General features: G+C 38.1%; 4 protein-coding genes across 5 annotated transcripts; all 4 read right to left on the bottom strand.

The window, feature by feature from the left end:
* Positions 1-1,807: 1,807 nt before the first annotated feature.
* On the bottom strand, positions 1,808-26,177 carry LOC116063369 (granzyme B(G,H)-like). Of its 2 annotated transcripts, XR_004108259.2 has the most exons (6): positions 26,003-26,169; positions 25,488-25,647; positions 25,062-25,194; positions 24,586-24,813; positions 24,235-24,476; positions 1,808-2,339 (listed from the first exon to the last, which is right to left on the bottom strand). XR_004108259.2 is itself a non-coding variant. In XM_031318331.2 (5 exons), exons 1-5 carry the CDS (start codon positions 26,160-26,162, stop codon positions 24,321-24,323), a joined length of 837 nt encoding a protein of 278 aa, XP_031174191.1. In that variant the 5' UTR covers positions 26,163-26,177; the 3' UTR covers positions 23,830-24,320. The 2 variants fall into 2 exon arrangements, 1 of the variants encoding a protein (XP_031174191.1); XM_031318331.2 differs by lacking the exon at positions 1,808-2,339 and having other exon boundaries at positions 23,830-24,476; positions 26,003-26,177.
* Positions 1,857-3,947, bottom strand: LOC116063370 (granzyme G-like). Its single transcript, XM_031318332.2, has 5 exons — positions 3,815-3,947; positions 3,434-3,593; positions 3,083-3,215; positions 2,678-2,899; positions 1,857-2,572 (listed from the first exon to the last, which is right to left on the bottom strand). Exons 1-5 carry the CDS (start codon positions 3,870-3,872, stop codon positions 2,435-2,437), a joined length of 711 nt encoding a protein of 236 aa, XP_031174192.1. The 5' UTR covers positions 3,873-3,947; the 3' UTR covers positions 1,857-2,434.
* Positions 12,268-13,810, bottom strand: LOC118492925 (granzyme B(G,H)-like). The gene is made up of 3 exons (XM_036006977.1): positions 13,609-13,810; positions 13,278-13,410; positions 12,268-13,088 (listed from the first exon to the last, which is right to left on the bottom strand). The coding sequence occupies exons 1-3, from the start codon at positions 13,710-13,712 to the stop codon at positions 12,633-12,635; spliced, it is 693 nt and encodes a 230-aa protein (XP_035862870.1). The 5' UTR covers positions 13,713-13,810; the 3' UTR covers positions 12,268-12,632.
* LOC118496212 (granzyme B(G,H)-like) lies at positions 16,445-21,021 on the bottom strand. Its single transcript, XM_036006978.1, has 5 exons — positions 20,888-21,021; positions 20,544-20,686; positions 17,149-17,281; positions 16,757-16,984; positions 16,445-16,653 (listed from the first exon to the last, which is right to left on the bottom strand). Exons 1-5 carry the CDS (start codon positions 20,951-20,953, stop codon positions 16,456-16,458), a joined length of 768 nt encoding a protein of 255 aa, XP_035862871.1. The 5' UTR covers positions 20,954-21,021; the 3' UTR covers positions 16,445-16,455.
* Positions 26,178-27,498: the final 1,321 nt, after the last annotated feature.

The raw sequence follows: 27,498 nt of genomic DNA, 5'->3' as shown, positions 1-27,498 counted from the left end.
TGCTGTGGAGGAAGGTCTGGCAAAGCGAGACTAATTATTAATAAAACCTTGCAGTTGCGTCTTTTTCACCATTCTGTGCCTCCCTTCTTTTGTAGGTGCAGAAGGCATCATCCTTCATTTCAGGAGTCAGGATGATGTGGAGATCCACTACAGAGCCAGCAGAGCAGCTATGGTGAGTGTCACAGTGATGTAAGTGAAATAGGTCGTTATGTAGTGTTTCTACTGTAAATGTGCAGATATTAATATAAAACTCCTCATCATACCTTGCTATGACTGTTTCTGAAAACTCTAAAAGCACTTAGCCTTATTTATTAGTATGAAAGATGTTTCAACAACCCCTTAAATACGCCCATACCCGTACCGAATAAAGTAGGATTAGGATTTTGCAGTGTTCATTTTAATTTAGTGGTACAAGATCTTAAATTACACTTGATACAGTCAGAAGCATGCTTATATTGTCCTTCAACATACGCTCTATTACTCAATATGTAGAACGACTGATAGAGCTGCGTTTTGAAACATTTTGTGTTAAGCTTAAGTGACTTTTTATACTTGCGTATCAGTGTCTGTACCGATCTTATCCATATCTTAACTATGGACCACCACACGATCATTTAAGCAATATCCTCCTTTGCTGCAACAAATAAGTTTGTATTGTTCTTTCTAATTATTCAGTAAGGCATATTAAACATTCAGATTGTTCAGTTCTTTTGCACTTATTACTCTCCCTTTAGCCTCCAAGGTTTTGTCAAAGTCCAAGGTTTCGTCAAAGCCACTGATACATTTACAGTACGTCCAGCACCAGGTTAGGACAGTCTGCACTCTATGAATCAGGTTATTATACTGGATTGGCTACACTGAAGGCGCTCCTGAGTAAAAAGCATGAGACGTGGCATTTGGTGATTGGCAAACAACTATTTCATGGGGATGATGCAGCACTGCTACAACTTTTAAGGACCTTGATAACAGCTTAACAACAGCTCTGAGTCAACAAATATATACACCGCCCCTTTGTCCTGGCCTCTGTCCAGCTCTGGGCCTCTGAATTTTTCAGGGAAGAAAACGGTGGAGCGAGGATCTAGTGGCCATTAGAAGAACTACATCTAAAGATGATTGCAAATTGGCTTAAACATTGAGTCATAGTGGTTGCATTTGTGATATTTTTCACTACTAAAATTTTCCAAATGGGATTTCAGCATGAATTATGTATGTGCATGTACATGTTGCCTGTATGTTTATGTTCAATAACGCAATCACTAATATGGTCATGTAAACAATGGAAACTGCCTGATGGTGGTGCTAATGGCTTTACTAATTTCATAAGGTACTGTATGATGATGGGAATCATCATACAGTACGTGTAGATGAATGTCATACTGTAGATGTAGATATGTTAAACACCCATAATTACTGAAGAGGTGTTAGTTAAAACAGGTCTAAACCTACAAGTAAACATAACTGGATATAACTGACCCACAACTTTAATAGTAAGAGAGCATGGTGTTTGAGTTGTAGTAAAAAGGTGGCCTGATTTAATGCCTAAAGAATCTCAAAATTTGAACAGAATGTACTTGTATAATTGGAAAGTCCATCCTCAACCTCTCTGTCAGATATAGCTACAAATGCATTTACAGGTTCTGTTAAACAACAGGCAGACTCGTTTAGTTTTAGAACTTATAAATGAGAATAGAGCTGTGACTTCAATAAGTGAACCTTTTCTAGCGGCATGGATACACTTTGTTCACTAGGAGGCAGTGTTGTCTTTTTGCTGATTTAATTTACGCTCAAACAGAGACGTGTGCAGTGGTACTGAGAGAACAACAGTTTATTGTTCAAAAAGATGGTACAAAACAAACTTAAAGGATCCTGTGTTCTCATTTAATCAAGTCAAAAAGAAGATACACATGGCAGTAATGTAGATAATGCAGATACTGTTGTATTTATGAGCAGGATGACATAGAGTGTCTATGATATTACATTTATTAAGCAGTATGGAGTCCATTATAAGCCTAATTAATGTGTGTCATGATTGTTAAAATAACCTGCATGTGCTTGGATCAAATTTGCTTGGATTAATTTAAGGTTTATTCAAATAAAATGTCACGTTAAAGCCCCCTGCAGCAGGAAAAAACAGCTGTATGATGAAAAAAAGCCAAACAATGTCACCTAAATGAACCGAATCACATTCATATATTTTCACTCTTTTGACTCAGTTTCTCAAACAGGAAGTTATTTTGTATCATTTGGTAATGTCAAAATGAAGCACATTTTATATAAATCTGTGTAAAGTAAGCAAGTCCAGTCTTTGGTCTGACAGTCTCATAGCTTTGGAATAAGTTGTGATATTAGCATCTCAATTATCAGCTCTCCAATGTTATAAAAACATTCAATTCAAGCGTTGTGATTTGGTCAATCGTTAGATGAATTGGAACTTTCAATGTTGGTTCATAATTGAATCGATCCAGCTTCTGTAGTCAGGAATCTTAGCATAACTATATTTGTTTATGGCACCTGAGGACACCACACCGTACGCCTTTCCATCTTCACAGACCAGTGGACCTCCGGAGTCTCCCTGGAAGTACATACACAGTATGCAGTGATTGCTTCAACAACAGTAAATTAATTATCATTGTTACCCAATGTTTTTTTGTCCATTTTATGTTACAAAAATACGTACATTACCAGGTCCAGTCTCTCCCTCAGTGCAGTATGATTTTTCCTTTTCACACTTCGTACTTATTGTTACATTGGCTTCCATGAGTACAACAGACATATAAGGTATATTCTTGTCTGTTTTTCCCCAGCCGGAGACTATACATGATTTTGGCAGAGAGCCATCACCTTGGCCTGCGAGAACAATGGGTTGCACATTTGTGCTGAATTCTGCCTTGGAGCTCAACTTGAGGAACAGGGAGAGATAAAAGTATATTTTAAAAATATAAACATCAATCTGTAAATTATTACTCCTCTTGATCAATGCATTCAATAGAACATTTGTAATGAGAAACAAACAAAAATTGGAAATCACAAATTTCTGCCATTAAGTACAAGGATTTCTAAGTACAATTATGTTTTATTTTACCTTAAGAAGCATTATGTCATTGCTGAAATCAGTTTTGTCATAGTCTTTGTGTGGAAATTTTTGTACCACAGATGTTCGCTGGATTCCATTACTGTTACTGAAATTGTGAAGTCCTAGTAGGACTGTGTAGGAACTGAAATGACAAAATGAAGTGCAAAAAACATTACCTGGGAGTAAGTTTTTTTCATCAGAGCATTGTATTTATAAAATAAAAAGATTAAAAGACTCAGATTTAGGTCACAATTCACAAATCCATGAAGCATATTTGTTGAAGCAAGGTTGTTGTTAGAATAAATCTTATCAAGAGTCCCAGAATTCCCAGTAAATAATCATAAAGTGTGTAAAACTAACCAAGCCAGGCAGTGGGCTGCAGTCATCACAAAATCCTCATTCAGAAGGAAGCCACCGCAGTGTTTTGTTTTACCATCCTGCATGTGCTGCTCCAAAAGCACCATGTAGGGTCTGCTATGTGGCACAGCCTCCTTACCTCCAATGATTTCCCCTGTATGAACTGACAAAAAGTGCAGGTGTGACCAAAATTAAAAACTAAATGGACTACAGAAAAGTGATTAAGAAGAAGAAGTGATTAAACAAGTTTATCTATCGTCATGCACCAAAATGTCTCACAGTACTGATAGTGGAATGTAGTTTCTCATGTAATGTGGTATAAACCGCACGCTAAACAACAGCTATAAACAGTACGGTATATAATGCCACAAAAACGTAACTTACCTTGAACATCAAGAGTCAGAGCAAGGATCAGTATTAGCAGTTCACAGTGGATAGACATGGTGAGATCACAGTCCAGCTGAGCTCCTGAAAAGCAGTGGCTCACATCACTGACAGGTTCAGTCTTTAAATGCTTCCTTGTATTAGGGTGGGTAGTCTGTACAAGCAATGATGTAGCATTGAACCACATTCATGAGGGGACGTCTCTGTCCCCCCCCAGAGCATGAAAAAAGTTAGATTTATGTAGTACAAGTCTAAAAGTCTTTAGACAATGTTTAATTAAGTACATACGGTATGGTGCATGTGGTGTACATACACCATAGTATTGTATTGATACCTCTGTGGTAACACACACAGCCTTGAAAATTTCTATTGGCATTTTGTGGCCATTGCTGTGGCTCCCTCAGAGGTCACATAACCCCACATTCTAATTTTGTGATGCCATATAAATAATATATATATATATATATATATATATATATATATATATATATATATATATATATATATATATATATACAATAGAGAAAAGAATTGTGAAACTGGCCACAGTTAGTCAGTAAAACTTAAAAAGGTAGAAATCTACTGTGTAACAGGCAGGCTTTTTGGAGCCACTACAAAACTGCTCATAATAATGATGAACTTTGCAACAAAAAGAAATCCACATATCTAAAAAAAATCCACATAAGTCAAGACTTTTAACCTCAGCCCTGCAATAAAATCATCTGCGATCAAGCCTCTGAGAGAGTTATCTAACTCTAAATCTATAAAAGATTATAAATCTTTGTGTGTGTTTGTGTGTCTCCCACATGTACAGTCCAGCAGCGGGAGCGAGGAGTTGCTACATCCCTAGACGGCGGCTCATTGATTTGAAATTGATAATGAACCCCGGTCTCGTGGCTGAAAGTCCTGTGTTTTTTGACCCATCCACTACCCCAACCTGCCTCCTTACACATGGATTTTTGAGTCTTTAATACTACTCTTTACCGTTTTTGCTTTTCATACTAAGTAATCCTACAGCGCTGCCGCAGTCCAGCTGCTGCGTCTCATAAAAACATTAAAGTGTGCCTTAGGTGTCAGTATGAGAGCCACTGACCAAGCGTCAGTATTGGACGACTTGGGAATGAGAACGGGTTGGTACACAAACAAATATTACATGAACTCCCAGGAAAACAAAAAAAAAAACAAGGAGAGATGCCAAATCCCTATATGAGCCACAGCCGAGCTGTGCCTGATTGAACCGTGCTTATATTTTGATAAAGTTGTGGACAAAGAAAATTCTGGGAACCAAGCAATTGGCCCATTCCGAACAGGCTCATACTCCAAACAGGCACTGCACTAGTTGGATAAATGTGAAATGCAGATCTGTAGTCTGGAGCCACTGGTTGTAGTACAGAAACTATCTACTACTAATACTGCAGAAGGTTCCAGAGGACATGGCTCTTGACTATAGCCAACAGAGGGAATCAAATGGTGAATGAAAAGTTCTTAATATTTCAAGTTCCCATAGAAGATAGTTCAGAGCTTTCCCAATTACAAGGTCCTACAGTCTAGTCACAACCCATGTAAGTTATATTCTACCAGTAAATTCACATTTAAAGAAGCCAAATTAGGCATATGCAGCCACAGTATGCACAGCTAGCCAGATGGCACAAAACTGTTTATTTTGTGACCATACTGAACACAAACATAAGAGATTGCTAGCAAGGAAGAAATGATCAAAATTAGCAGGTGTTTTATATGCTTGGGACCCAAAAATATTGCAGTCACTCTCTCAATAGTTTGTCTATTAACAGGACCCATGAAACCCCCGACTTGGCTGACATCAAGAAAGCATTTCTGCAAACATCACTATCATAGAGAGAGACAGAGATGCTGTAAGATATTTGTGGTTCACTGAAGAAAACAACAGGAAGCCATGGGGTTGGCTCTTCCTACTAGCAGTCCCCTAGAGGAAGTATCTAAAACAGTAATAAGAACATCCAGAAGTGGTAGAGTCCATTCAAACGTTACTGTATGTAAATGGCCTTGTTCCTAGTTCTCCACTCATTTTGCCCCAATAACAATGACAGCAAGGATTATCATGCTGGCTGCTGGCATGGAGTATTCTCATTGGTATAAGATAATGCTAATGACAACATGTGACTTGGTTGAAAACTCTTCAGCATCTTTAGCTGACTTTTTAATAGTTCCAGCTGAATATACCAACAGTCGCTGGTAGTTGGGCTGCTATGCCCTGCTGCACCCTGTAACGCCCTGCAGTGCCCTGCTACGCCATGAACTACTACAACTACTAGTTCTAGTCATAGTTCCATTATCTTTATTGAGACTATAATTGCCACTGTTCATCACACCCCCAACCGGCACCGTCAGACACTACCTACCAATAGACTGGGTCTGTCCGAGGTTTCTCCCTAAAAAGAAGTTTTCCTCACCACTCGAGGTTTCTGCCTAAATGGGAGTTTGTCCTCACCACTACATGCTTGCTCTTGGGGGAATTACTGCAATTGTTGGGTCTTTGTCTAGACCTACTCTCTGTAAAGTGTCTTGAGATAACTGTTGTTATGATTTGATACTATAAATAAAATTGAATTGAATTGAGTGTAGTTGATATTAAAGTATAATGGTATAATATATCATGTTGTTGATAAAATGCCCCTTGCCTTTTGAAACGATTACTATTGTAGGTAGGTAGCTAGTTTGGCGGGCATGCTATCATTTGCAGCTTAGATTAGAACAGACAAACTAACAGTTGAATCTATTCCTTACACTTTTGCTCTCATAAGAGCAACACTGTTTCACAGAAACAATTATGTTTGATGATCTATGATCGGACAAACAGGGACTACAGATGTAAGTTAGCTTATAACTAACTGGTACAGTTAAAAAGCTGTGCACTGTCCTGTCAAATAAACAAATAATATAACATACATATATGCAAATAAATCACTGTTTGAGGTAGGGGGTTTAGCGACCGCCTAATTGGATGGTGGGTTGTGTGGCAGTGTATTCATTAATTTGCATATATTTTGTGACAAATAACACCAACTACCCTGAGGGACCAGTGTTTTTTTTTTGTTATTGATTAATCTATCGATTTATTGTGCTTTTTCAATGTGTCCCCTTACTTTGGCCTGCATAAGCCGTAAGCCTTCCATTCCTGGTACTATTTGATCAAAAGTCTCTTCCATTTTAATTCATTGGAAATAAAATCTTTATTTGTTAGTGCAGCAGTGACTGATTCCAGTTTACGCTGGGTCTTGTGTATCTAGATGTTGCTTGGTCACATCCGTTTGAAATGCTCTTGCATTGTTTATCTTGTTTGTGATCCGCAAAAAGTATAGATTGATATAAACCATTTCCTCTGCCTGAGTTGTGAAACTGCAGTAAAACAGCCCTTGATTCTATCATTCTTTGAGGTCTTATTTTGAGTCATATATGTTCAAAGGTCAAAATGGGTCCCATGCTCTCCACTTTATTCAGTAATAAAGACCATTTAAGTATGCAAATCAGTTTATTGCAGTTACGGGGATGAATGAGTGGTAATGGAGGGATCAAAGAGGGGTGTGGACTCTGTGTTTGAAAGGATTGGATACAAATTTGTGCGGAAGAGAAAAATGGGGTGGGAGATGCCAACCTGGTCTGTGATACTTTGCTTGATTGAATATTAGAGAAACAGAAGTGATAACGGTGATGTCAGCCAGACTTGCTGAGACTGGTTGTTGTAGGTGGAAATCACCACACTGTGAATTTGGAGCATTAGAGGAAACCGAAGAACGCCAGGAGAAACATGCACCTGAGTTTTAAGTCAAGGAAAGGACATAAATAGCATGAAGTGGGTTGATGCCAGAAAGGCCAAAGCAAATTGTGCTGTGGAACTGGTGTGAGTTCCCGTGCTGGAGCAAGCTACTTGGAAAGTGTAGCTAGTTAAGCTAACAGGTATTCTACATTAAACAAAGCTTCACTAGACTAAAGCTACCCCCAGAGAAATTTGGCAAGCTAAGCTACAGCAACGTGGCAGTAGTTTACAGCACCACATCAAAGCTGCTGGTATTTCATTTTTTTTTTTTTTTTTACATTGAACCAACTTAATTTCAACTCTATTATAGTTTTAGTTATTCTGTTTATTTATTTTATATTTAAGTCCATTTAATTTTTGTATAATTCAGCCTTTAATTGTATTTGTCTTTTACCTACCTCATTGTTTTTTTATTTATGTCAAGGGACTGCTGTAACACTTTAATTTCATTTTAAGATTGATAAAGTCTATCCATTTATTTATCTTTATGATAGGCAGTTTAAAGAGTTTATTAGGCCCACTCTACTAGCTATATTTATATAAGTTCCAAGCGAACTAATGTAATGTATACTTTATTTATTAATATTACAATGTTTTCACTCTGTTGTTATTACACACATTACACTATACATACACTAATGGAGAGATGTCAGAGTGAGGGAGCTGTCCATGGAGAGGCGCCCCGAGCAGTTGGTGGTTCGGTGCCTTGCTCAAGAGCACCTTGGCAGTGCCCAGGAGGTGAACTGGCACCTCTCCAGCTACTAGTCCACCAACATACTTTAGTCCGTATGGGGACTTGAACCAGCAACCCTCTGGTAATATTACAATGTTTTCACTCTGTTGTTCTATATCTATGGTTATTACACACATTACACACAGGCCTGAATTACACACACATGCTCAGTACCTATACATGCACCTATACAACCCAACTCCCTACTGACTGAGCTACTGCCACCCCTAACCACCATAGTTTGACCTACATTTTGTTTGCTGTTCAATGTTAAAAAAATCGGAAGGTAACATTAAAGGGATATTTCACCGTTGGAAAGACGAATATAGCTTTAAATTGGGTCACTCATGTAGTAGAAATGTGATTTTTTTTTTTTTAAATTGGTGCCTTCTAGGCCGAGATAAGCCAGAAAATGTGTTTTTGGCTCATATGGATGAAAGACACCAAATCCCAGAATGCACTTGCTTCGCTGCTTTAGAGTCCACGCCCAAGCCACGCCTACCGTTTACAGACAGACAGTGAGGCAGCATTCAACTCAACTCAAGTGTGTTTTATTGTCATTTCAACCATATACACGAAACAATGTTTCACCGTGGCTCAAGTGGTGTTACACATTTAAAATATATAAAAACGACATTATATAAAAACGACATACGAAACAGGCTACATTTAGTGCACACACATTATAGGCTCTGTAAAGTTCAGCTAACGCATACTAGCATTAGCGCTTGGTGGGCTGTAAACACAGAGTATAAACACAGCCATAAATTTGCATTTAACAGTCACAAACTACACCAGCAGTTAGCAGTTAGTTGGATACAAATCACACCATTCCTGCACCAGTCCGTGTTAACACAGCCCACCTCCAGTAGTCTTACCCGGCGACAGAGCAGCAGGCCTGGTAGCTGGATAGTCCGGTACACTGTTGTTCAGCCATGTTTCCACAACAACAAAAACACAGCAGTCTCTGAACTCGCGTTGGGAGTTTCGTTGAAGTTGGATGTAGTCCAGTTTGTTGTCTAATGAGCGGACACTTGCAAGCAGGATTGATGGAACAGGTGGCCCGGCTAGCGTTAGCTTTCCACCTAGCTAGCTCATAGCTCCAGCCCTCGTTCCGCGTTTCACCGCTGAGGATGTCTCCTTACCGGCTAGCGGCATCGAGCGACACCGCAGGCTGAGGTGCTGGTCACCGTAGCAGGCGAAGCTCGCATAGTGTGTTGAGTATTCCGTCTGTAATAAAGTTTCCTGCATATTCTCCGATCTGTACCAATGTATCCCAGTGGTACACATGTGCGGTAGTTTGAATTCACATAATTGTTGTAAAGGTTTGCTGCTGAAAAGAGACCCTGTTTAGCGAAGCTTCAAGATGGCTGACACTCGGTTTGCTTCGGTAAGCTTTTTGTAAAGACGACAGTCCAACCCCCTATGGGCGGGTTGAAAACATGCGGAACTAGTTGGCTGTAGTCCACAGACTCTGGGCAAAGATGCCTCCGATGATGCTAAATGATGATTTTTGCGTCATCAGAGGCTTTTTTTCCAGACACATAATACAGAGAAAGCCAGTCTCAGGGGGACATGAGGGTGGGAAGCACGGTCATTCGAAAATACTACTGGGTTTCTACTGATACAAAGCTTAATGCTAAATCGGTGAAATATCCCTTTAAGGAGTAATCTAAACTTTTCAGTGTTTCCTCTTCTCCCCTCATTTTTCCCCACCTTGTCCTTCTATATGTACCATATATGTTTATTTATTAAAGTTTGCCATCTTTCCATCAAGTAAACTCAAGCTTGTGTGTCTGTTTTCCCATGCAGCAGAGAGACGTGTATGATGTTCCCGTTACACAGAAGTGCTTCTTTCAGCTTCGCATACATTCACGCTACACTTTTTAAAAAAGTTTTTAAAAATTAAGCTTGTGTGGACGCTACCGCACCACTTGATCAATAAAAGAGCAAAGCAACTGAAAAGTTATTTTCAGCTACTGAAAAGCTATACTCATTAGAGTACCACCACGCTACTGAGAAATGTAGTTAAACTAATGCTGCTACTTGCAGTGCCGCCGCTACTGCCCAACACTGGTGAGTTCCCTGGAACATGCATGTGAGATGAGCTGAGTTGGGCTAGACTTTGGGAGGTTGCAGATGGATGTCTGGAGGAGTGTAAAGAGTGACTAAAGTGAAAAAAGCTGTTGGCCAAGGGGGAGACGTTGGTCATGTGAAATGAAATGCCCTTGCATGTGTGACAGGTAATCTGTGGCCTTGGGAACCTTTATTCCACAGACAGACAGCTACTAATGTCTGATCAGCCCATAGATAGATGTGTCTATTTAAGCTCAGTTCAGACAGTGTTAAGTAGCTGTCCTGAAAAAACTCAATGCTGTCCATTGTCCAAATTATAGTTTCTGACAAGCAGTTGTGTATACCTCATGCTGTTTTGCCCCCTTATTGTGTTTTATTCCTTGTTATTTGCTCTTGAAATATATTTTAAAGGCAATCCAATTTCTCTTTTAATCCTTCATTGTCATCTAGTCTCTGGAACAGGTTGGGGCTGAGGGTCGCCTGGAGCTCAGGGCCTTCTTTCCTCTACACTATCTACATAGTCTTTTTGGCATTTGCCCAGCTTTGCACACTCATTTTGTTTCCAATTTGCATGAAGTATTGATGAATATCTTTAACCACATCCTCTGCCTCGAGTTTTGAAGCAGCAGAAAAACAGTCATCGTTCAATATCTCTCATTTTTATTTATGGTACATGTCTAGGAGCCAGAATCACTGGATACCATTCCTTTTAGCTTAATATGGAAGTATTCAATTGGACAATAACTGGACCTTTGACCCTCCAGATCTTAGACTGGAAAGACACACAGGCGTCTTGTTAAGTGGTACACTGTGACTCTAATGCTCCTAGCTCACACTCAAAGGACAGTCAGGAAGACATGGGGGATTCCCTGGGCAATGCACAGCTTAATTGAACCATGCACACCTGGCTCCTGCCCTGACCGGCTAGGCCAAGTAAATATTAATTGCCAGATCAGTGTGTATGTACTGTATGATCATATGGAAGAGGTGTTTAAGTTATATTATATAAGGGAAGTATCGTAAACTATTTTACCAGCATATGAAAATGGGACAATTTGATCAAACCAGTCACTGTTTCCTTTCATCTAATGTCTCATTTATAACAATAATGATATTCATATAGTGTAATTAGACAGATTATTGTCTTGTGAGATATCATGTGATGGACCAGCCATTGCTTCTGTCACGGTAAGAGACAAGCAATCAAGTAAAATAAATAAATATATTCTTATATTGCTAAAATTAACCAGCATGGTTATTAACAGTAAAAGTGGGTGTAGAGCTCTAGAAAGAAAATGGCATTTTAGGGAGCTGACATGCAACATTTATGGCAGTGTGTCACTAGAATATATTCCATCGCATTTTTTAAGAAAACATGAATCAAGAATTTTTGCCTGCAACAATCACAAAAAAACTCGCATTTTTTTGGAAGGACTGTTTATGGAATAGTTTGGACATACTGATGGTACAAAACAAACTTAGAGGATCCTGTGTTGTCATTTAATTGAGTGTTGTAAACATAATGTAATTTATTGTTATTTTATCCTTATCTAGGTGATGAGAATTAGGTGTGAGGAAAGGGAACAACTGTTTTTGACCGTGTCAGCATGGCTGGCGTGCTTGAGTCTGAATTTGCTGAATGGAAACATAATTGCGACTGAATATAGACAGTGCTGCTATCTACCTATGCTATGGTGTGCATGTGTATGCCAAACTGTGAAAAAAAATGGATCGCCAAATCCGAAGTAGAAAGTGGCTTATTTTTAGCCCAGTGGCTTAGGTAGGCTATTAGTTTAGTTGCAAATCACTACATGGAGTCAAAAAGAAGATGCACCAAGCATTCATGTATTTAATGTATATAATGTTGTATTTAACAGCAGAATGACATACAGTATCTAGTATCAATACCTCTATTAAACAGCTTTGAGTCTTACATTTCAGATTTTAAGCGTACTTTATCTGTCTTCCTTTTTTGCTTGTTAAAGGCCTGCTTGAAAAAACTACATCAGCTTGGTTTGAATTTATAATTTGCTTAAAATAATCAAAAGTTCATTGACAAAAATAAGTTTGTATTCCCCGGCAACAAAACAAACAAAAAACAGCTGTACCATTAAAAGTGAAAAAACCCCGTCATTTTCTTAAATGAACCAAATCACATTCATATATTTTCAGTCTTTTGACTCAACTTGCCAAACAAAACATGATATTGCCTTTTAATGCATTTTCGATGGTTGAATCAATCCAGCTTCTGTTGTCAGGAATTTTGGTAAAACAGTTAATTTTCGGGCCACCTGAGTCTGGGAGGAAGATGTGGGACCCCAACCCGTACACCTTTCCATTTTCACAGACGAGTGGAATACCAGAATCTCCCTGGAAGTACATACACAGTATGCAGTGATTGCTTCAACAAACTTGTTTGTCCATTTTGTTACAAAAATACGTACCTTATTAAGTCCAGTTTCTCCCTTAGAGCAATACATGTTGTTAGTAGGACACTGCTTACTGTCAATCAGTGTTACATTGACTTCCATGAGTACAGACATATAACTTATAGTCTTGTTTGTTTTTCCCCAGCCGGAGACTATACATGATTTTGGCAGGGAGCCAACATCTTGGCCTGCGAGAGCAATGGGTCTCACATTTGCTCTGAATTTTGCCTTGGAGCTCAACTTGAGGAACAAGGAGAGATAAAGTATATTTAAAAAATGTAAAGCTCAATCTGTAAAGCATTGTAATGCCCCTTTTGATCACTGCATTCAATAGAGCATTTGCTAATAATATGTTAACCAAAAATAGGAAATCCCAAATGCCAGCTGTTAAGTACAAGGATGTATACATACTATTCTTCTTCTTTTTACCTTAAGAAGCATTATGTCATTGTTGAAATCGGTTTCATTGTAGTCTTCATGTGGAAATGTTTGCTCCACAGATATACGCTGTACTCCATTACTGTTACTGATATTGTGAACTCCTAGTAAGACTGTGTAGGAACTGAAATGACAAAATGAAATGCAAAACAATTATTTAAGAATACAATTATTAGTTTTTCTGTGAGTGCATTTTATTCACAAAATAGAAATATTAAGAGATTTGAATGTATGTGAAAATTATTGAAGCCATCATGAAACATATTTGCCAAAAACATATCATATATTAATGTATTTTAATGATAAAGTGTGTTAAACTGACCTGGCTTTGCAGTGGGCTGCAGTCATCACAAAATCCTCATTCAGAAGGAAGCCACCGCAGTATTTTGTTTTACCATCCTGCATGTGCCGCTCCAAAAGCACCATGTAGGGTCTGCTATGTGGCACAGCCTCCTGACGTTCAATGAGTTCCCCTGTATGAACTGGGACAATATCAATGGTGAAAGAAGTATTCAGATCCTCTACTTAAGTAAAAGTACTAATACCACACTGTAAAAAAATACTCTGTTACAAGTAAAAGTCCTGCATTGATAATGTTACTCACATAAAAGTATGTAAGTATCATCAGGAAAATGTACTTAAAATATTAAAAGTAAAATCCTCACATTTTAGAAACTGGAAACGATCAAAACTGTTCTGTCAATCAATCAAGTGTTTAATCTGCATAATTTCAGCTGGACTTCTAGGTCGTTATAGTGGGTAGTTTATTTTATAATAAAAAAAAAAATTTATAAACTACATGGGTTTTATGTGCAGAATTTTTTATTTGTAAAGTAACTAAAGCTGTCAGATTAATGTAGTGGAGTAAAAAGTACAATATTTCTCTCTGAAATGTGGTGGCGTAGTAGTAGAAAGTGGTATGAAAAGAAAAGACTCAAAGACTCAAGTAAAGTACAAGTACCTCAAATTTGTACTTAAGTACAATACTTGAGTAAATGTACTTAGTTACATTCCACTACTGGACAATATATACTTGTGTGTGTATATATATAAACTGACCATCAATGCCCATTAATGTTATTGATGTCCTTGAAATTCATTGAAATAAACAGATCCATCCTTGCACATTTTACAGTATTTCCTGCAGTGTGGAATATCCTAGATGTAAACTCAAACTTTACTTAATTTTACCTAAATAAAATGAACTTGAAGTATCATCTCTTATGAACATTTTTTTAAATCTATTAAACAGCATTGAGTCTACACCTAAATTTCTTTCATCAAGCCGTACTTACAGTAATCTTTGTGCCATGATTGGCTTGTTACAGTTTTTTTTTTATTGTTAAACGACAGTGGGCACAACTGGAGTCACATGTGCAAAACTCTAACTACAGTCTGCACAGCAGCAGTTCATGTGGACCAAACGCTAGTTCGTTTTTCATTGCTTGAACACAGTTTTCAAAACTCTACATACTTTTCCCACAACGTGCACAACACTGTGGATTTACAGCACTTTGTTCAAATGCTAACACACTGCTGTCAGAACTGTAACCACGCATTCAAAACAGAATAGATTTCAGTCTGGTGCCTATCAAACACTGCTGATTGCAATTTTAGCTGAAAGCCTAAGCAGATGTCTTGTTTTAGACTAGTTAGTGAACATATATGGTATTTATACAGAGAAAGCTCAGAAAGCCTTTTTTTGTAAACACCAAATAAGAAGGAAACAATTATACACTGTACCATTTGAGAATAACAGGTAAAAGAGCAAAGATACCAACATGTCCAGGTAAGAGGTCTGAGGTTATACACACAGATATAAAAAAAATGAAAAACACTATATATTTACAATAGTAAAACTGCGTTCGTACTGTTTTTCAGAAGGTAATGGAGATGAAAGCAATAGAAACACACATCCAGTGTGATGAAGAAAACTTGCCACATGATGCTGGAGAGAGGCAGGATTAGTCACACTATTCTTTGTTACTGTTACGTATATACCTTTAGTTTTTTTTCCCAGTAATTCCATAAATTACTAGAGACAAAATACTATATCGAATAAAACTGCTGATTTTCATTCCTTCTTATTTACCTTACGTAAAAATGTATATATATTTTATTTAATCCTGCCTCTCTCCAGCATCATGCGGCAAGTTTTCTTCATCACGTTGGATGTCTGCATCATCTCTAAATACAAATGAATGTGGTGTTTCTATTGCTTTCACCTCCATTACTTTCTGAAAAACAGTACGAACGCAGTTTTACTATTGTAAATATATAGTGTTTTTCTTTTTTTTTTATATATATATCTGTGTGTATAACCTCAGACAACTTACCTGGACATGTTGGTATCTTTGCTCTTTTACCTGTTATTCTCAAACGGTACAGTGTATAATTGTTTCCTTCTTTTTTGGTGTTTACAAAAAAAGGCTTTCTGAGCTTTCTCTGTATAAATACCATATATGTTCACTAACTAGTCTAAAACAAGACATCTGCTTAGGCTTTCAGCTAAAATTGCAATCAGCAGTGTTTGATAGGCACCAGACTGAAATCTATTCTGTTTTGAATGCGTGGTTAACAGTTTTGACAGCAGTGTGTTTGCATTTGAACAAAGTGCTGTAGATCCACAGTGTTGTGCACGTTGTGGTTAAAGTCATGGGAAAAGTATGTAGAGTTTTGGAAACTGTGTTCAAGCAATGAAAAACGAACTAGCGTTTGGTCCACATGAACTGCTGCTGTGCAGACTGTAGTTAGAGTTTTGCACATGTGACTCCAGTTGTGCCCACTGTCGTTTAACAATCGAAAAAAAAACTGTAAATAAACTATTGAGTAGTGTCAAGTCACTCAAATTGTTCAAACTGTAAAGATGAAAAAGTTTGTAATTTCTGTATTGGTGTTTGATGCTGGTGTTTTTACTCTCAGTGTGTTCTGAGACAGTGTGTGTTATCTCAGTGAGGATTGTTGTGTAGGAGTGTTTGGCTGCACTGAGCCTGTTTTGAGATGTGTGTTAAGAGTTGTGTTGCTTTGAATGAATTTTGCAGGTGAGGTCAACTGTTTAGCTCAGGTGACTGTTGGTAATGCAGACTGTGGCTTGAGTTTTGCACATATGACTCCAGTTGTGCCCACTGTCGTTTAGCAATAGAAAAAAACTGTAAATGTCAAGTTGTTCTTATGGTTTTATCAACCAAATCTTACATGTATCCAAGCTTTTCAATGCATTTTCCATGGTTGAATCGATCCAGCTTCTGTAGTCAGGAATTTTGGTATAAACTTTAATTTCCGGGCCACCTGAGTGCGGGAGGAAGATGTGGGACGACAACCCGTACACCTTTCCATCTTCACAGACCAGTGGAATACCAGAATCTCCCTGGGAGTACATACACAGTGTAGTGATTGCTTCAATAACAGTCAATTTATTTTCATTGTTCACCAATGTTTGTTTATCCATGTTATGTTACAAAAATACCTACCTTATCAGGTCCAGTTTCTCCCTCAGAGCAGTACACTTTGTTAGAAGGACACTGCTTACTGTCAATCAGTGTTACACTGACTTCCACGAGTACAACAGACATATAATTTATAGTCTTGTCTGTTTTTCCCCAGCCGGAGACTATACATGATTTTGGCAGAGAGCCATCACCTTGGCCTGCGAGAGCAATGGGTCTCACACTTGCGCTGAATTTTGCCTTGGAGCTCAACTTGAGGAACAGGGAGAGATAAAAGTATTTAAAAAAAATATAAACATCAATCTGTAAAGTATTTTAATGTGCCTCTTGATCAATGCATTCAATAGAGCATTTACTAATAACATGAGAACCAAAAATAGGAAATATATTCTTCTACATACTATTCTTCTTTTTACCTTAAGAAGCATTATGTCATTGTTGAAATTGGTTTCACTGTAGTCTTCATGTGGAAATGCTTGTTCCACAGATATACGCTGTACTCCATTACTGTTATGGATATTGTGAACTCCTAGTAAGACTGTGTAGGAACTGAAATAACAAAATTAAATGCAAAACAATTATTTAAGAATAAAATTATTAGTTTATCTGCGTGCATTTTATTCACAAAATAGAAATTCCGTAATGGTCTGAATATAAGACGGGTTTTTTTTCCTAGAAAAAAAGTCTGAAAAAGTGGGGTCGTCTTATAGTTCTCTGATGATACTGCCATTGTTGGGAGAGTATTAGAGGAGAATGATCAGGAATACCGGGAGGTCATCTGGGACTTTGTCAACTGGTGTGTGTCAACCCACCTTCACATCAACGCCAGCAAGACAAAGGAGATGGTAGTTGACTTTCGCCACTACACTGGTGAACATCCAGGGTGTCGACATTGAGATGGTGGAGACATACAAATATCTGGGTGTTCACCTCAACAATAAACCTGACTGGTCCAAAAACACAGACATCCTGTACAAAAAGGGTCAAAGCCGTCTCCACCTGCTGAGGAGGCTGAGGTCCTTTGGTGTGTGCAGGACTCTGTTAAAAACATTCTATGACTCTGTGGTTGCGTCTGCAATCTTTTATGCAGTAGCCTGCTGGGGAGCTGGGAACACAGAGAGGGACAGGAAAAGGCTAAACAGACTGGTGAAGAGGGCTAGCTCTGTTTTGGTCTGCCCTCTGGACACCATAGAGGAGGTGGGGGAGAGGAGGATGTTGGCGTCAATCATGGGCAACACCTCTCACCCCCTACATGAGACTGTGAGTTCCCTGAGCAGCTCCTTCAGCAGCAGACTGCTGCACCCTCAGTGCAAGGAGTGCTACCGCAGGTCCTTCATTCCAGCAGCAGTCAGACTCTTTAATACAACATCATAATGTAGCACTGCTAGCTGTTTCTGCAATATAAGCCATCACTGGACAATATCCTGCACTACGCTTTATTATTTATTACTCTGTGTCACCTCCAACTGTGCAATATTTCATCTCTATTCATCCGCACCTTACTCATCTGTATATCTGTGTTTATATACTGTCTGTTTATAGAAGGTTTATTGTGTAAATATGTTTGATTTATTAATATTATTATTATAACTAATTCTATTTTTTCCTATTTCTTATACTTAATGTATATTATTTTCTGTCACCTCCAACTGTGCAATATTTCATCTTCTTTTGAGCTGCTGTAGCAAAGGAATTTCCCCAGTGTGGGATTATCTTAATCGGGGTCTAGACTTTCAGCTGTTCAAGTCGCAGAACGTAAGGGACGTCACCTGTTTCAACAGCCAATAGAGAAGTCAGCTATAAACTATAGAAATAAAATGATAATAATAATAATAAAAATAAAATAATAATCCATTTTATTTTAATGTTACAAACAGCTGGTCGAAAAAGCAGTTTTAGACGGAGCCTCAACGAGCGCCCGAAAGCACTGCAACGTATGTGGTGGAGAGAGAGAGAGAGAGAGAGAGAGAGAGAGAGCTCTGCTCTCTGACTCAGAGAAATAAAACGTGTTTTCGCTGATTCATCACTAGAAGTGTAACTGTAGCAAGCATCTCACTATCTCTAACATTATCCACATTCATAGACGAAACAAATGATATATCCAGCTACAAAAAGCCTGAAGTTGGAAGTAGAACGGAAGTACAACGAGGCGTTGTCATGGAGATGTTACACCGTCTAAAAATGCAAACAACCAGAGAAATTGCAAATGTTTTTTTAGGGAATTCTTTAGGTCTTTATTTGTATAGCACAGCTCAGACCTGAAAGGGGAGAAACGGAAAGACGCTGAGCAAAGGGCCGGAGGACGGAGTCGAATCCGCGGCCGCTGCTTCGAGGAGTAAACCTCTATACATGGGGACCTGCTCCACCAGGTGAGCTAACCAGGCAACCGCCCTTGAGGAAATCTTACCGTGTTCGTCAAAGCCTAACCTCTTACATCCATGCTCAAAGCGGCTGCTTCCAAGCAGAGATGTATAGTAACGAAGTAGAACTACTTCACTAGGCCTACTGTAGCATACTTAAGTAGCTACTAAAAGGCTGTATCTGTAGCCTACTCTACTGGAGTATTATTTTTTTCTCCTACTTCCAATTTTACTTCAGTACATATTTTCGATGAGTTTAATACTTTTACTCCGATACATTTTTTATGTGCTGCATCGTTACTCGTTACAATTATAAAAATGTTACGAATCATTCCAAACCCACATTATCACTGCCAGAGTGGTAGATGGCTCTGTCACCAGGTTTGATGAAGCTGGCTCATCATTGAGCGAATCAAGCGATCAAGCTGTCTTATAAGAAGACCGCACGTGCTCCCGGACTTCAAAAATTCACCTTCGAATTTGAAGAAACAAATCAAGGTAAGTTACAAATATAATACACAAATGGGACACCAGCTTGAGCTGTCAGTAATCGCTAGCTAACTAGCTACCCGCAGTTCATGACATGCTGCGGTGTTGTACATTCCTGTCCTTGTACTGATGCTACAGCCAAAGGAATTGTGAGTGTCCTTTAGGCTAAACATTTGAAATAATATAAACAATATGATATTCAAACTTTGAACTGCTTTCTTTCTTTAATAACTACATAACCCAATACTTGTACTTTTACTTTCAGTACTTGAGTAGTACATTTTAAAATAAACTACTTGCAATACTTAAGTACAAAAAATGTTGAATACTTTATTACTTCTACTTAAGTGTGGTGCTTAAAGAGCACTTCAACTTCTACTCAAGTCACTTTTTTGATAGAGCACTTGTACTTTTACTCAAGTCTGGGTCTCTAGTACTTTATACATGTTTGCTTCCAAGAGATTGACAGGACAGTGTGTGATTACGTGACAGAAAAACGTAATGATGGGATGCCCATTACCAGAGCAGTCATTCAGCTGAAGGTCTTGGAAATATTTACTGTTAATTTAAATGTGACACTTTCATCTAAAAAGATATTAAAAATATTATGTTATTTAAAAGATGTTAAAAACAACAGTCTATCTTGTTTTATTCAATGTGTTTTTATTACAATTATTTTCAAATAAAATTATTTTCTTCATGAAAACAATATTTGGCTTTTATAAAGTATTTTTCCAAAATGAGTGTTGAAAAAGGGGGGGGTCGTCTTATATTCGGACCAATACGGTATTAAGAGATTTGAATGTATGTCAAAATTATTGAAGCCACCATGAAACATATTTGCCAAGAATATATCATCTGAATGTTTGAGTTTAGGTTGTTGTTGGAATGAGAAACCAGGAGAACAGAAACCAGGAGTCCCAGAATTCCCAGTAAATAATCATAAAGTGTGTTAAACTGACCTGGCTTGGCAGTGGGCTGCAGTCATCACAAAATCCTCATTCAGAAGGAAGCCACCGCAGTATTTTGTTTTACCATCCTGCATGTGCCGCTCCAAAAGCACCATGTAGGGTCTGCTATGTGGCACAGCCTCCTTACCTCCAATGCACACAAAAAAAAAAAAAAAAAAAAACTAAACTGACCATCGCGCCCATTGTTATTGATGTCTTTGAAATTGAAATAAACAGATCTATCCTGGTGCATTGTATGTCCAGCAGCATAGATTATAGTTCCTCATGTGCTGTAGTCTAAAATGCATTAGCGTTCTCAATAAAAAAGCATTGTATACAGCTGTAAAAAGGCTTCTTAACTTACCTTGAATACCAAGAGTCAGAGCAAGTATCAGTATTAGCAGTTCACAGTGGATAGACATGGTGAGATCACAGTCCAGCTCAGCTCCTGAAAAGCAGTGGCTCACATCACTGACAGCTTCAGTCTTTAAATGCTTCCTTGTATTAGGGTGGGTAGTCTGCATATGCAAATGTTGTGGATTTCGATGAGGGGACGTCTGTCACCTCCAGAGCATGACACAAAGTTAGATATCCATAGTACTGTTATAAAGTTAGTAGACAATGTTTAATTAAGTACATACGGTACAGTACATGTGGTTTATAAACACTATAGGATTATATTGATTAATTTTATTTTTGAAAAACAAATGATATTCATAATGTATTTAGACCGTAGGAAGTAAGTAGTAAGGACAAATCCGGCGCAAAATAAACCTAGGGGTTAAGAACACGTGTACCGAGTCGACCGTTCTCTGGGAGTTGTTTTCATGCTAATCGCATGTGACCAGTTTTATCTCTAGACTGTATATTAATGGACAGCGCATGTGTGCCGTCACCCATTGGTTTGTGGAGATCTGCTATCCGTCGTCGAGTTTGCCGTTATGGGCGCAGCCATCCTGGTTGCGGATGTGACGATTTTAGATGAGAGGGAGGAGTGAGGGAGGAGCTGCTTACACTCTACAGTACGTTACACACTTTCACTGGCAATCACATCATAGCCACGCACTAAAACACCCCCTGCTTTATCGCCGATTTTAAAATTAACAAGACCATAATTCAAAAAAATGAACATCATTCGTTGTTGCAGAAGACTTAAAACTAGCGATTGAGACCATAAACTTATTATGAAAATGTTTACTGAGGTAATAAATCAAGTGAGAAGTGGGTCACTTTCTCATAGACTTCTACAGAAACCGACCTCCTTTTTGCAACTGCACGTGTCACCCCCTGCTGGAATTCAGATGCAGCACTTCGCCGAACCGAATGCGTTGTCCATTAATATTAACAGTCTATGGTTTTATTGCAAACTGCTAATTAGCTTATAACGCTAGTTGTCGGGGCACGGGTAAAGTAAAAAGAAATCGCTATTTCTATACCACTAAAAAGGCTCAAAATAGCACTACACTTCCACGGTAGCATAATGGGGGTCCCTACATGTAAACCGAAGCATTGAGAACTTTGTAAGTGTACAGACAGTTTATTAAAAAGATAGTTTAGAAAGACAGTACCGTTCACGTATACAGGCGGGCGCCATCTTGGGAAAACAGTCACAACCAGTCGAACGACGACCGCCGTGCTTGAGTTACTGGTTACTGGTTGCACGGCGTTCGTCGTTCGACTGGTCATGACTGTTTTCCCAAGAAGATGACGGATTTGTCCTTTAATAGAGCATGGTGGCCTGATTTAATGCTTAAACAATATAATAATTGGAAATAAAATGTGCTTGTATAATTGGAAAGGGAAATGCAAGGTTCTGTTAAACAACAGGCACAGACTTGATTAGGTTTGGAGCTTATAAAGGAGAAGAGAGTTTCAGGTGTGACAAGAAGTGAACCTCTTCTGGCTGCATCGTTCTCTCTGGGCACAGGGAGGTAGTTTTGTCTTTTTGTTGATTAATTTGACTCACTCACATAAGTTGTGGAACATCAACCCATACGCCTTCCCATCTTCACAGACCAGTGGAATACCAGAATCTCCCTGGAAGTACATACACAGTATGTAGTGATTGCTTCAACAACAGTCAATTAGTTATCATTGTTGACCAACGTTTGTTTGTCCATTTTATGCTACAAAAATACCTACCGTACTAGGTCCAGTTTCTCCCTCAGAGCAGTATTTGTGCTTTTCACACTTCTCACTGCTGAATAGTCTGACATTGACTTCCATGAGTTAATCTGTAAAGTATTTTAAAGCTCCTGTTGATCAACACATTCAATAGAGCATTATTACATTATTATGTTAGCACATAATGAGAAACAAATATAAACGGAAGCTTTTTAAAAAAGCATAAAGCATAAAAAAAAGCATTTTGCTTTTATCCGTCCATCCATCCATCTTCGTCCGCTTATCCGGTATCGGGTCGCGGGGGCAGCAGCTCCAGCAGGGGACCCCAAACTTCCCTTTCCCGAGCCACATTAACCAGCTCCGACTGGGGGATCCCGAGGCGTTCCCAGGCCAGGTTGGAGATATAATCCCTCCACCTAGTCCTGGGTCTTCCCCGAGGCCTCCTCCCAGCTTTTGAATTTTCATACCTTAAGAAATATTATATCATTTTGAAAATCAGTTGCTCTGAAGTCTTTATGTGGAAGTGCTTGTTCCACAGATATAGGCTGTATTATTAATGTTATGGAAATTGTGCCCCCCAGTAAGACCTGTGTGTAGGACCTGAAATCGAAAAAAATTTAATGGAAAAAAAAACAAACAATCTAAAAATACTTTGATTATTTGTTCTCTGAGGGCATTTTATTTACAAAATAGAAATGTTTTTTTTTTTTTTTTTTATAACAACATTTACATTTGTATGGTAAATAAATGTTCTAGCTAAATCTGGAGTGTTAATAAAGCATGAAAGCCTGATTTAATGCTTGAAAATTGGAAACAAAATGTGCTTGTATAAGTGGAAAGTGGAAAGCGAAGGGTCTGTTTTAGAGCTTGAGAAGAGAGTTTCAGCTCTGACTTCAAGAAGTGAACCTGCATGGATACACTTTGTTCACTAGGAGGCAGTGTTGTCTTTTTCTTGATTTAATTTACGCTCAAACAGAGACGTGTACAGTGGTACTCAGAAAACAACAGTTTATTGTTTAAAAAGACTGTTCTTATTTATTTGTGTTAAAAAGAAGATGCACAAAGCAGTAATAATGTAGATAATGTTGTATTTAAGAGCAGGATGACATAAAGGGTCTAATATCTTAAAGTGCTCATATTATGCTTTGTAAACCTATAACGTGTACAAAAAAAGATATATAACACAATAAAGAAAAGGGGAAAAGCCAAAAAGCACAATATGAGCACTTTAAGATATATATTACTAAACTACATTAATCAGCATTGATTTTAAGACGTACTTAATTTGTCTGCCATGATTGTTAAAGTCTAGTAATAAAAATACCTGCATGTGCTTGGTTTAAACTTGCTTAAAGTTGATTCACAAAAAAAAATGTAATTGTAAATTGCTAGCCCCCTGCAACAGATGAAAATAACTGTACCATAAAAAGCTCACTTAAATGTCACACAAATCACGTTCATATATTTTCACTCTTATGACTTAACTTCTCACACAGAAATTTAATTTGTATCATTTGGTAACGTCAAAGTAAAGCACATTTTAAATAAATCTGTGTAAAGCAAGCAAGTTCTTTGGTATGTGATATTAGCATCTCAATTATCAGCTCTCCAGTGTTATACAAACAGTAAATTCAAATCTTGTGATGTGATCATTTCAAAGCTTTTTCATGCATTTGTCAAGGTCAATTCAATCCAGCTTCTGTAGTCAGGAATCTTAGCGAAACATTTGATTTCCGGGCCACCTGAGTGTGGTTGGAAGATGTGGGATACCACACCGTACGCCTTCCCATCTTCACAGACCAGTGGACCTCCAGAATCTCCCTGGAAGTACATACACAGTATGCAGTGGTAGCTTCAACAACAGTCAATTCATTTTCATTGTTGACTGATTTTGTTTGTTTGTTTAGAATTATGTTCTAAAAATACGTACCTTATCAGGTCCAGTTACTCCCTCAGAGCAGTACGTGTTGTTAGTAGGACACTGCTTACTTTCAATCAGTGTTACATTGACTTCCATGAGTACAACAGACATATAATTGTGATTCTTGTCTGTTTTTCCCCAGCCGGACGTTATACATGATTTTGGCAGAGAGCCAACATCTTGGCCTGGCAGAGCAATGGGTCTCACATTTTCGCTAAATTTTGCCTTGGAGCTCAACTTGAGGAACAAGGAAAGAGAGAAAAAAATACACATAATGAAGCTTAAATATAAATTCAGGTGCTCACATTTGCCTCTAATATATTTCCTGATAAGTTTTTGTTCAGTGATATCCATACAGAAAGTATTTCAAGCCTCCTCTTTATTAATGCATAGCATTTGCAAATAACATCATGATAAACATAAGGTAGTTATTACTAAAATAGACAAAAGCTAATTTTTGGCTCAAAATACGAGAATTGACTTACCTTAAGAAGCATTATGTCATTGTTGAAATCAGTTTCATTGTAGTCTTTACGTGGAAATGCTTGCTCCACAGATATACGCTGTACTCCATTACTCTTATGGATATTGTGAACTCCTAGTAAGACTGTGTAGGAACTGAAATGACAAAATGATATGCGCAACATTTATATACGAATACAATTATTAACTTCATTCACAATATAGAAATATCAAGAGAATTGCATTTTTGTCACAATCATTAAAGCCATCCTGAAGCATATTTGCCTAAAATCATCATCATCATCATCATCATCATCATCATCATCATCATTTATTGGTGATTTTTAAGTTGAAGTCTGAATGAATGAGATTATGTGTTGTTTGAATGAGAAATTCTATCAAGAGTCCCAGAATATCCAGTAAGTAATTATAAAGTGTGTTAAACTGACCTGGCTTGGCAGTGGGCTGCAGTCATCACAAAATCCTCATTCAGAAGGAAGCCACCGCAGTGTATTGTTTTACCATCCTGCATGTGCCGCTCCAAAAGCACCATGTAGGGTCTGCTATGTGGCACAGCCTCCTTACCTCCAATGATTTCCCCTGTATGAACTGATTAAAAAAATAAAATAATATCTATATATATATATATATATATATATATATATATACACACACACACACACACACACACACATATGAACTCACAAAGCTAAACTGACCATCGACGACCATTAATGTTATTGATGTCTTTGAAATAAACTGATCCATCCTGGTGCATTGTATGTCCTGCAGTGTGGAATGTCAGTCAAAAGTTGGGACACACTTTCCCATTCAAATGAATGAGAAAGCGTGTCCAAACTTTTGACTGATACTGTACATGTAGCTCCTCATGTGCTGTAATATAAAGTGCATAACAACCTCAATGAAAAAAAGTATACAGCTGTAAAAATGCTCCTTAACTTACCTTGACCATCAAGAGTCAGAGCAAGTATCAGTATTAGCAGTTCACAGTGGATAGACATGGTGAGATCACAGTCCAGCTCAGCTCCTGAAAAGCAGTGGCTCACATCACTGACAGCGTCAGTCTTTAAATGCTTCCTTGTGTTAGGGTGGGTAGTCTGCATATGCAAATGTTGTGGCTTTGATGAGGGCACATCTGTCACCTCCAGAGCATGACACAAAGTACTTTGTCATGCTTGTCATAAGATTTTCGTAGCACAGGTCTAACTTCTTTAGACAATGTTTTATTAAGTAGATACGGTGTGTGTTACATACACAATATGTAATGCAACATATTTGAGCTGGGATGTAAACATGAATTTTAAGAATGTGCAGCCATGACACAAACACTGATTCATTTTTTAAGTCAAGACTGATGTTATGAGGCAAGTAATGCCTTTCACAGTAGACTCTTTGATTCGCAAATTATCTATCTATTATGAATTCCCATTTGACATTTTTACATAAAAAAGACACATGCCTGTGACCGCATGTTAACTTGTCATTGAGTCAATTGTTGCAAGCTTGAGTAGATTTCAGACCAATGTAGTGAACTGTGATGGTCATAATTTATCCACTGATGCCTTTGTGGTAACATTCACAGCCTTGAAGATATCTATTGGCATTTCATGTTCAAAGCTGTGGCTTTCTCAGAGGAGCCTCTATGTCTGTCACACAGCCTCAAAGGTAACATTATTCTGATGTTATCACGTCATAAGACAGTGTATAAAAATAGGATTTGTTTGAAAGTATGGTTCGTGGAACTTAAAGTGAAATGGGACCCCTGAGCTACCAGAGGAATGAAGAAGTCATTAGGATTATGTTGGAGGCAAAATGAGATGTGAGATGAGATGAAACCAGTATTATAGTAACAGAATATTTCGGGGCCGTCTTTTTCTTTTAAGCAAGGAGCCACTTTAACAATTTCTTTATTAGAAAAATGTATGTGTAACATAAATCAAATGCAATTCATAATGTGTGTTCATAGCTTGTGGGCTCTCCAAACCTTTTTGCTGCAGTTTGGCAAAAATAAAGGAAAACACACTTATGAGATACTGACTGCTGTATTTTTGTAACCAATGAGAAGGAAAGGAAAGCTGGATATTAGTTTAGAACAATGTGGATCAAATGCGAATGAAGCAATTTGAAGATATTTGCAACACATTAAAAATAGTGATGGCTATAACCCATTCCCCGTCAGTGTAGTCAAGCCTAAAAGTATGCAGCTTACGGACCACAGAATACAGATATGTCTGTTACATCACTTCCTTAGTCTAGACTCAAGTATGACCCTCTTATATCTTAGTCACAAACTTTATTGTAATTGTTTTGAATGATGCGTAATAAAGTTTTCATGTGTTGAAGAAAGGGGGGAAAATGAGTAGGTGGGGGAGGATGAGAGGAAAAGGAGTGAACATGTTTTTGGGATGTGAGCCCCTGGAGTCCAGGGCAGTAATGGGA

Source organism: Sander lucioperca, chromosome 11 (assembly GCF_008315115.2).
Source record: "Sander lucioperca isolate FBNREF2018 chromosome 11, SLUC_FBN_1.2, whole genome shotgun sequence".
In the NCBI taxonomy this organism is placed as follows: Eukaryota; Metazoa; Chordata; class Actinopteri; order Perciformes; family Percidae; genus Sander; species Sander lucioperca.
Note: the sequence above shows the minus strand (reverse complement) of the source record. Positions and strands in the feature narration are given on the sequence as shown.

Bases quoted from the DNA above. Each gene is read 5' to 3' on its own strand.
- LOC116063370 (XM_031318332.2), bottom strand. From the start codon at position 3,872: ATGTCTATCCACTGTGAACTGCTAATACTGATCCTTGCTCTGACTCTT. The intron at 3,594-3,814 runs GTAAGTTACGTT...ACTTTTTGTCAG, and splicing joins TCTGACTCTTGATGTTCAAG to TTCATACAGGGGAAATCATT. The intron at 2,573-2,677 runs GTACGTATTTTT...ATGTACTTCCAG, and splicing joins GAGAGACTGGACCTGGTAAT to GGAGACTCCGGAGGTCCACT.
- LOC118492925 (XM_036006977.1), bottom strand. From the start codon at position 13,712: ATGGTGCTTTTGGAGCGGCACATGCAGGATGGTAAAACAAAATACTGC. The intron at 13,411-13,608 runs GTCAGTTTAACA...TTGTCATTTCAG, and splicing joins GCAGCCCACTGCAAAGCCAG to TTCCTACACAGTCTTACTAG. The intron at 13,089-13,277 runs GTAAAAAGAAGA...TTGTTCCTCAAG, and splicing joins ATGACATAATGCTTCTTAAG to TTGAGCTCCAAGGCAAAATT.
- LOC118496212 (XM_036006978.1), bottom strand. From the start codon at position 20,953: ATGTCTATCCACTGTGAACTGCTAATACTGATACTTGCTCTGACTCTT. The intron at 17,282-20,543 runs GTCAGTTTAACA...TTGTTATTTCAG, and splicing joins GCAGCCCACTGCCAAGCCAG to TTCCTACACAGTCTTACTAG. The intron at 16,985-17,148 runs GTAAAAAGAAGA...CTGTTCCTCAAG, and splicing joins ATGACATAATGCTTCTTAAG to TTGAGCTCCAAGGCAAAATT.
- LOC116063369 (XM_031318331.2), bottom strand. From the start codon at position 26,162: ATGCAGACTACCCACCCTAACACAAGGAAGCATTTAAAGACTGACGCT. The intron at 25,648-26,002 runs GTAAGTTAAGGA...TTTTTTAATCAG, and splicing joins TCTGACTCTTGATGGTCAAG to TTCATACAGGGGAAATCATT. The intron at 24,814-25,061 runs GTAAGTCAATTC...TTGTTCCTCAAG, and splicing joins ATGACATAATGCTTCTTAAG to TTGAGCTCCAAGGCAAAATT.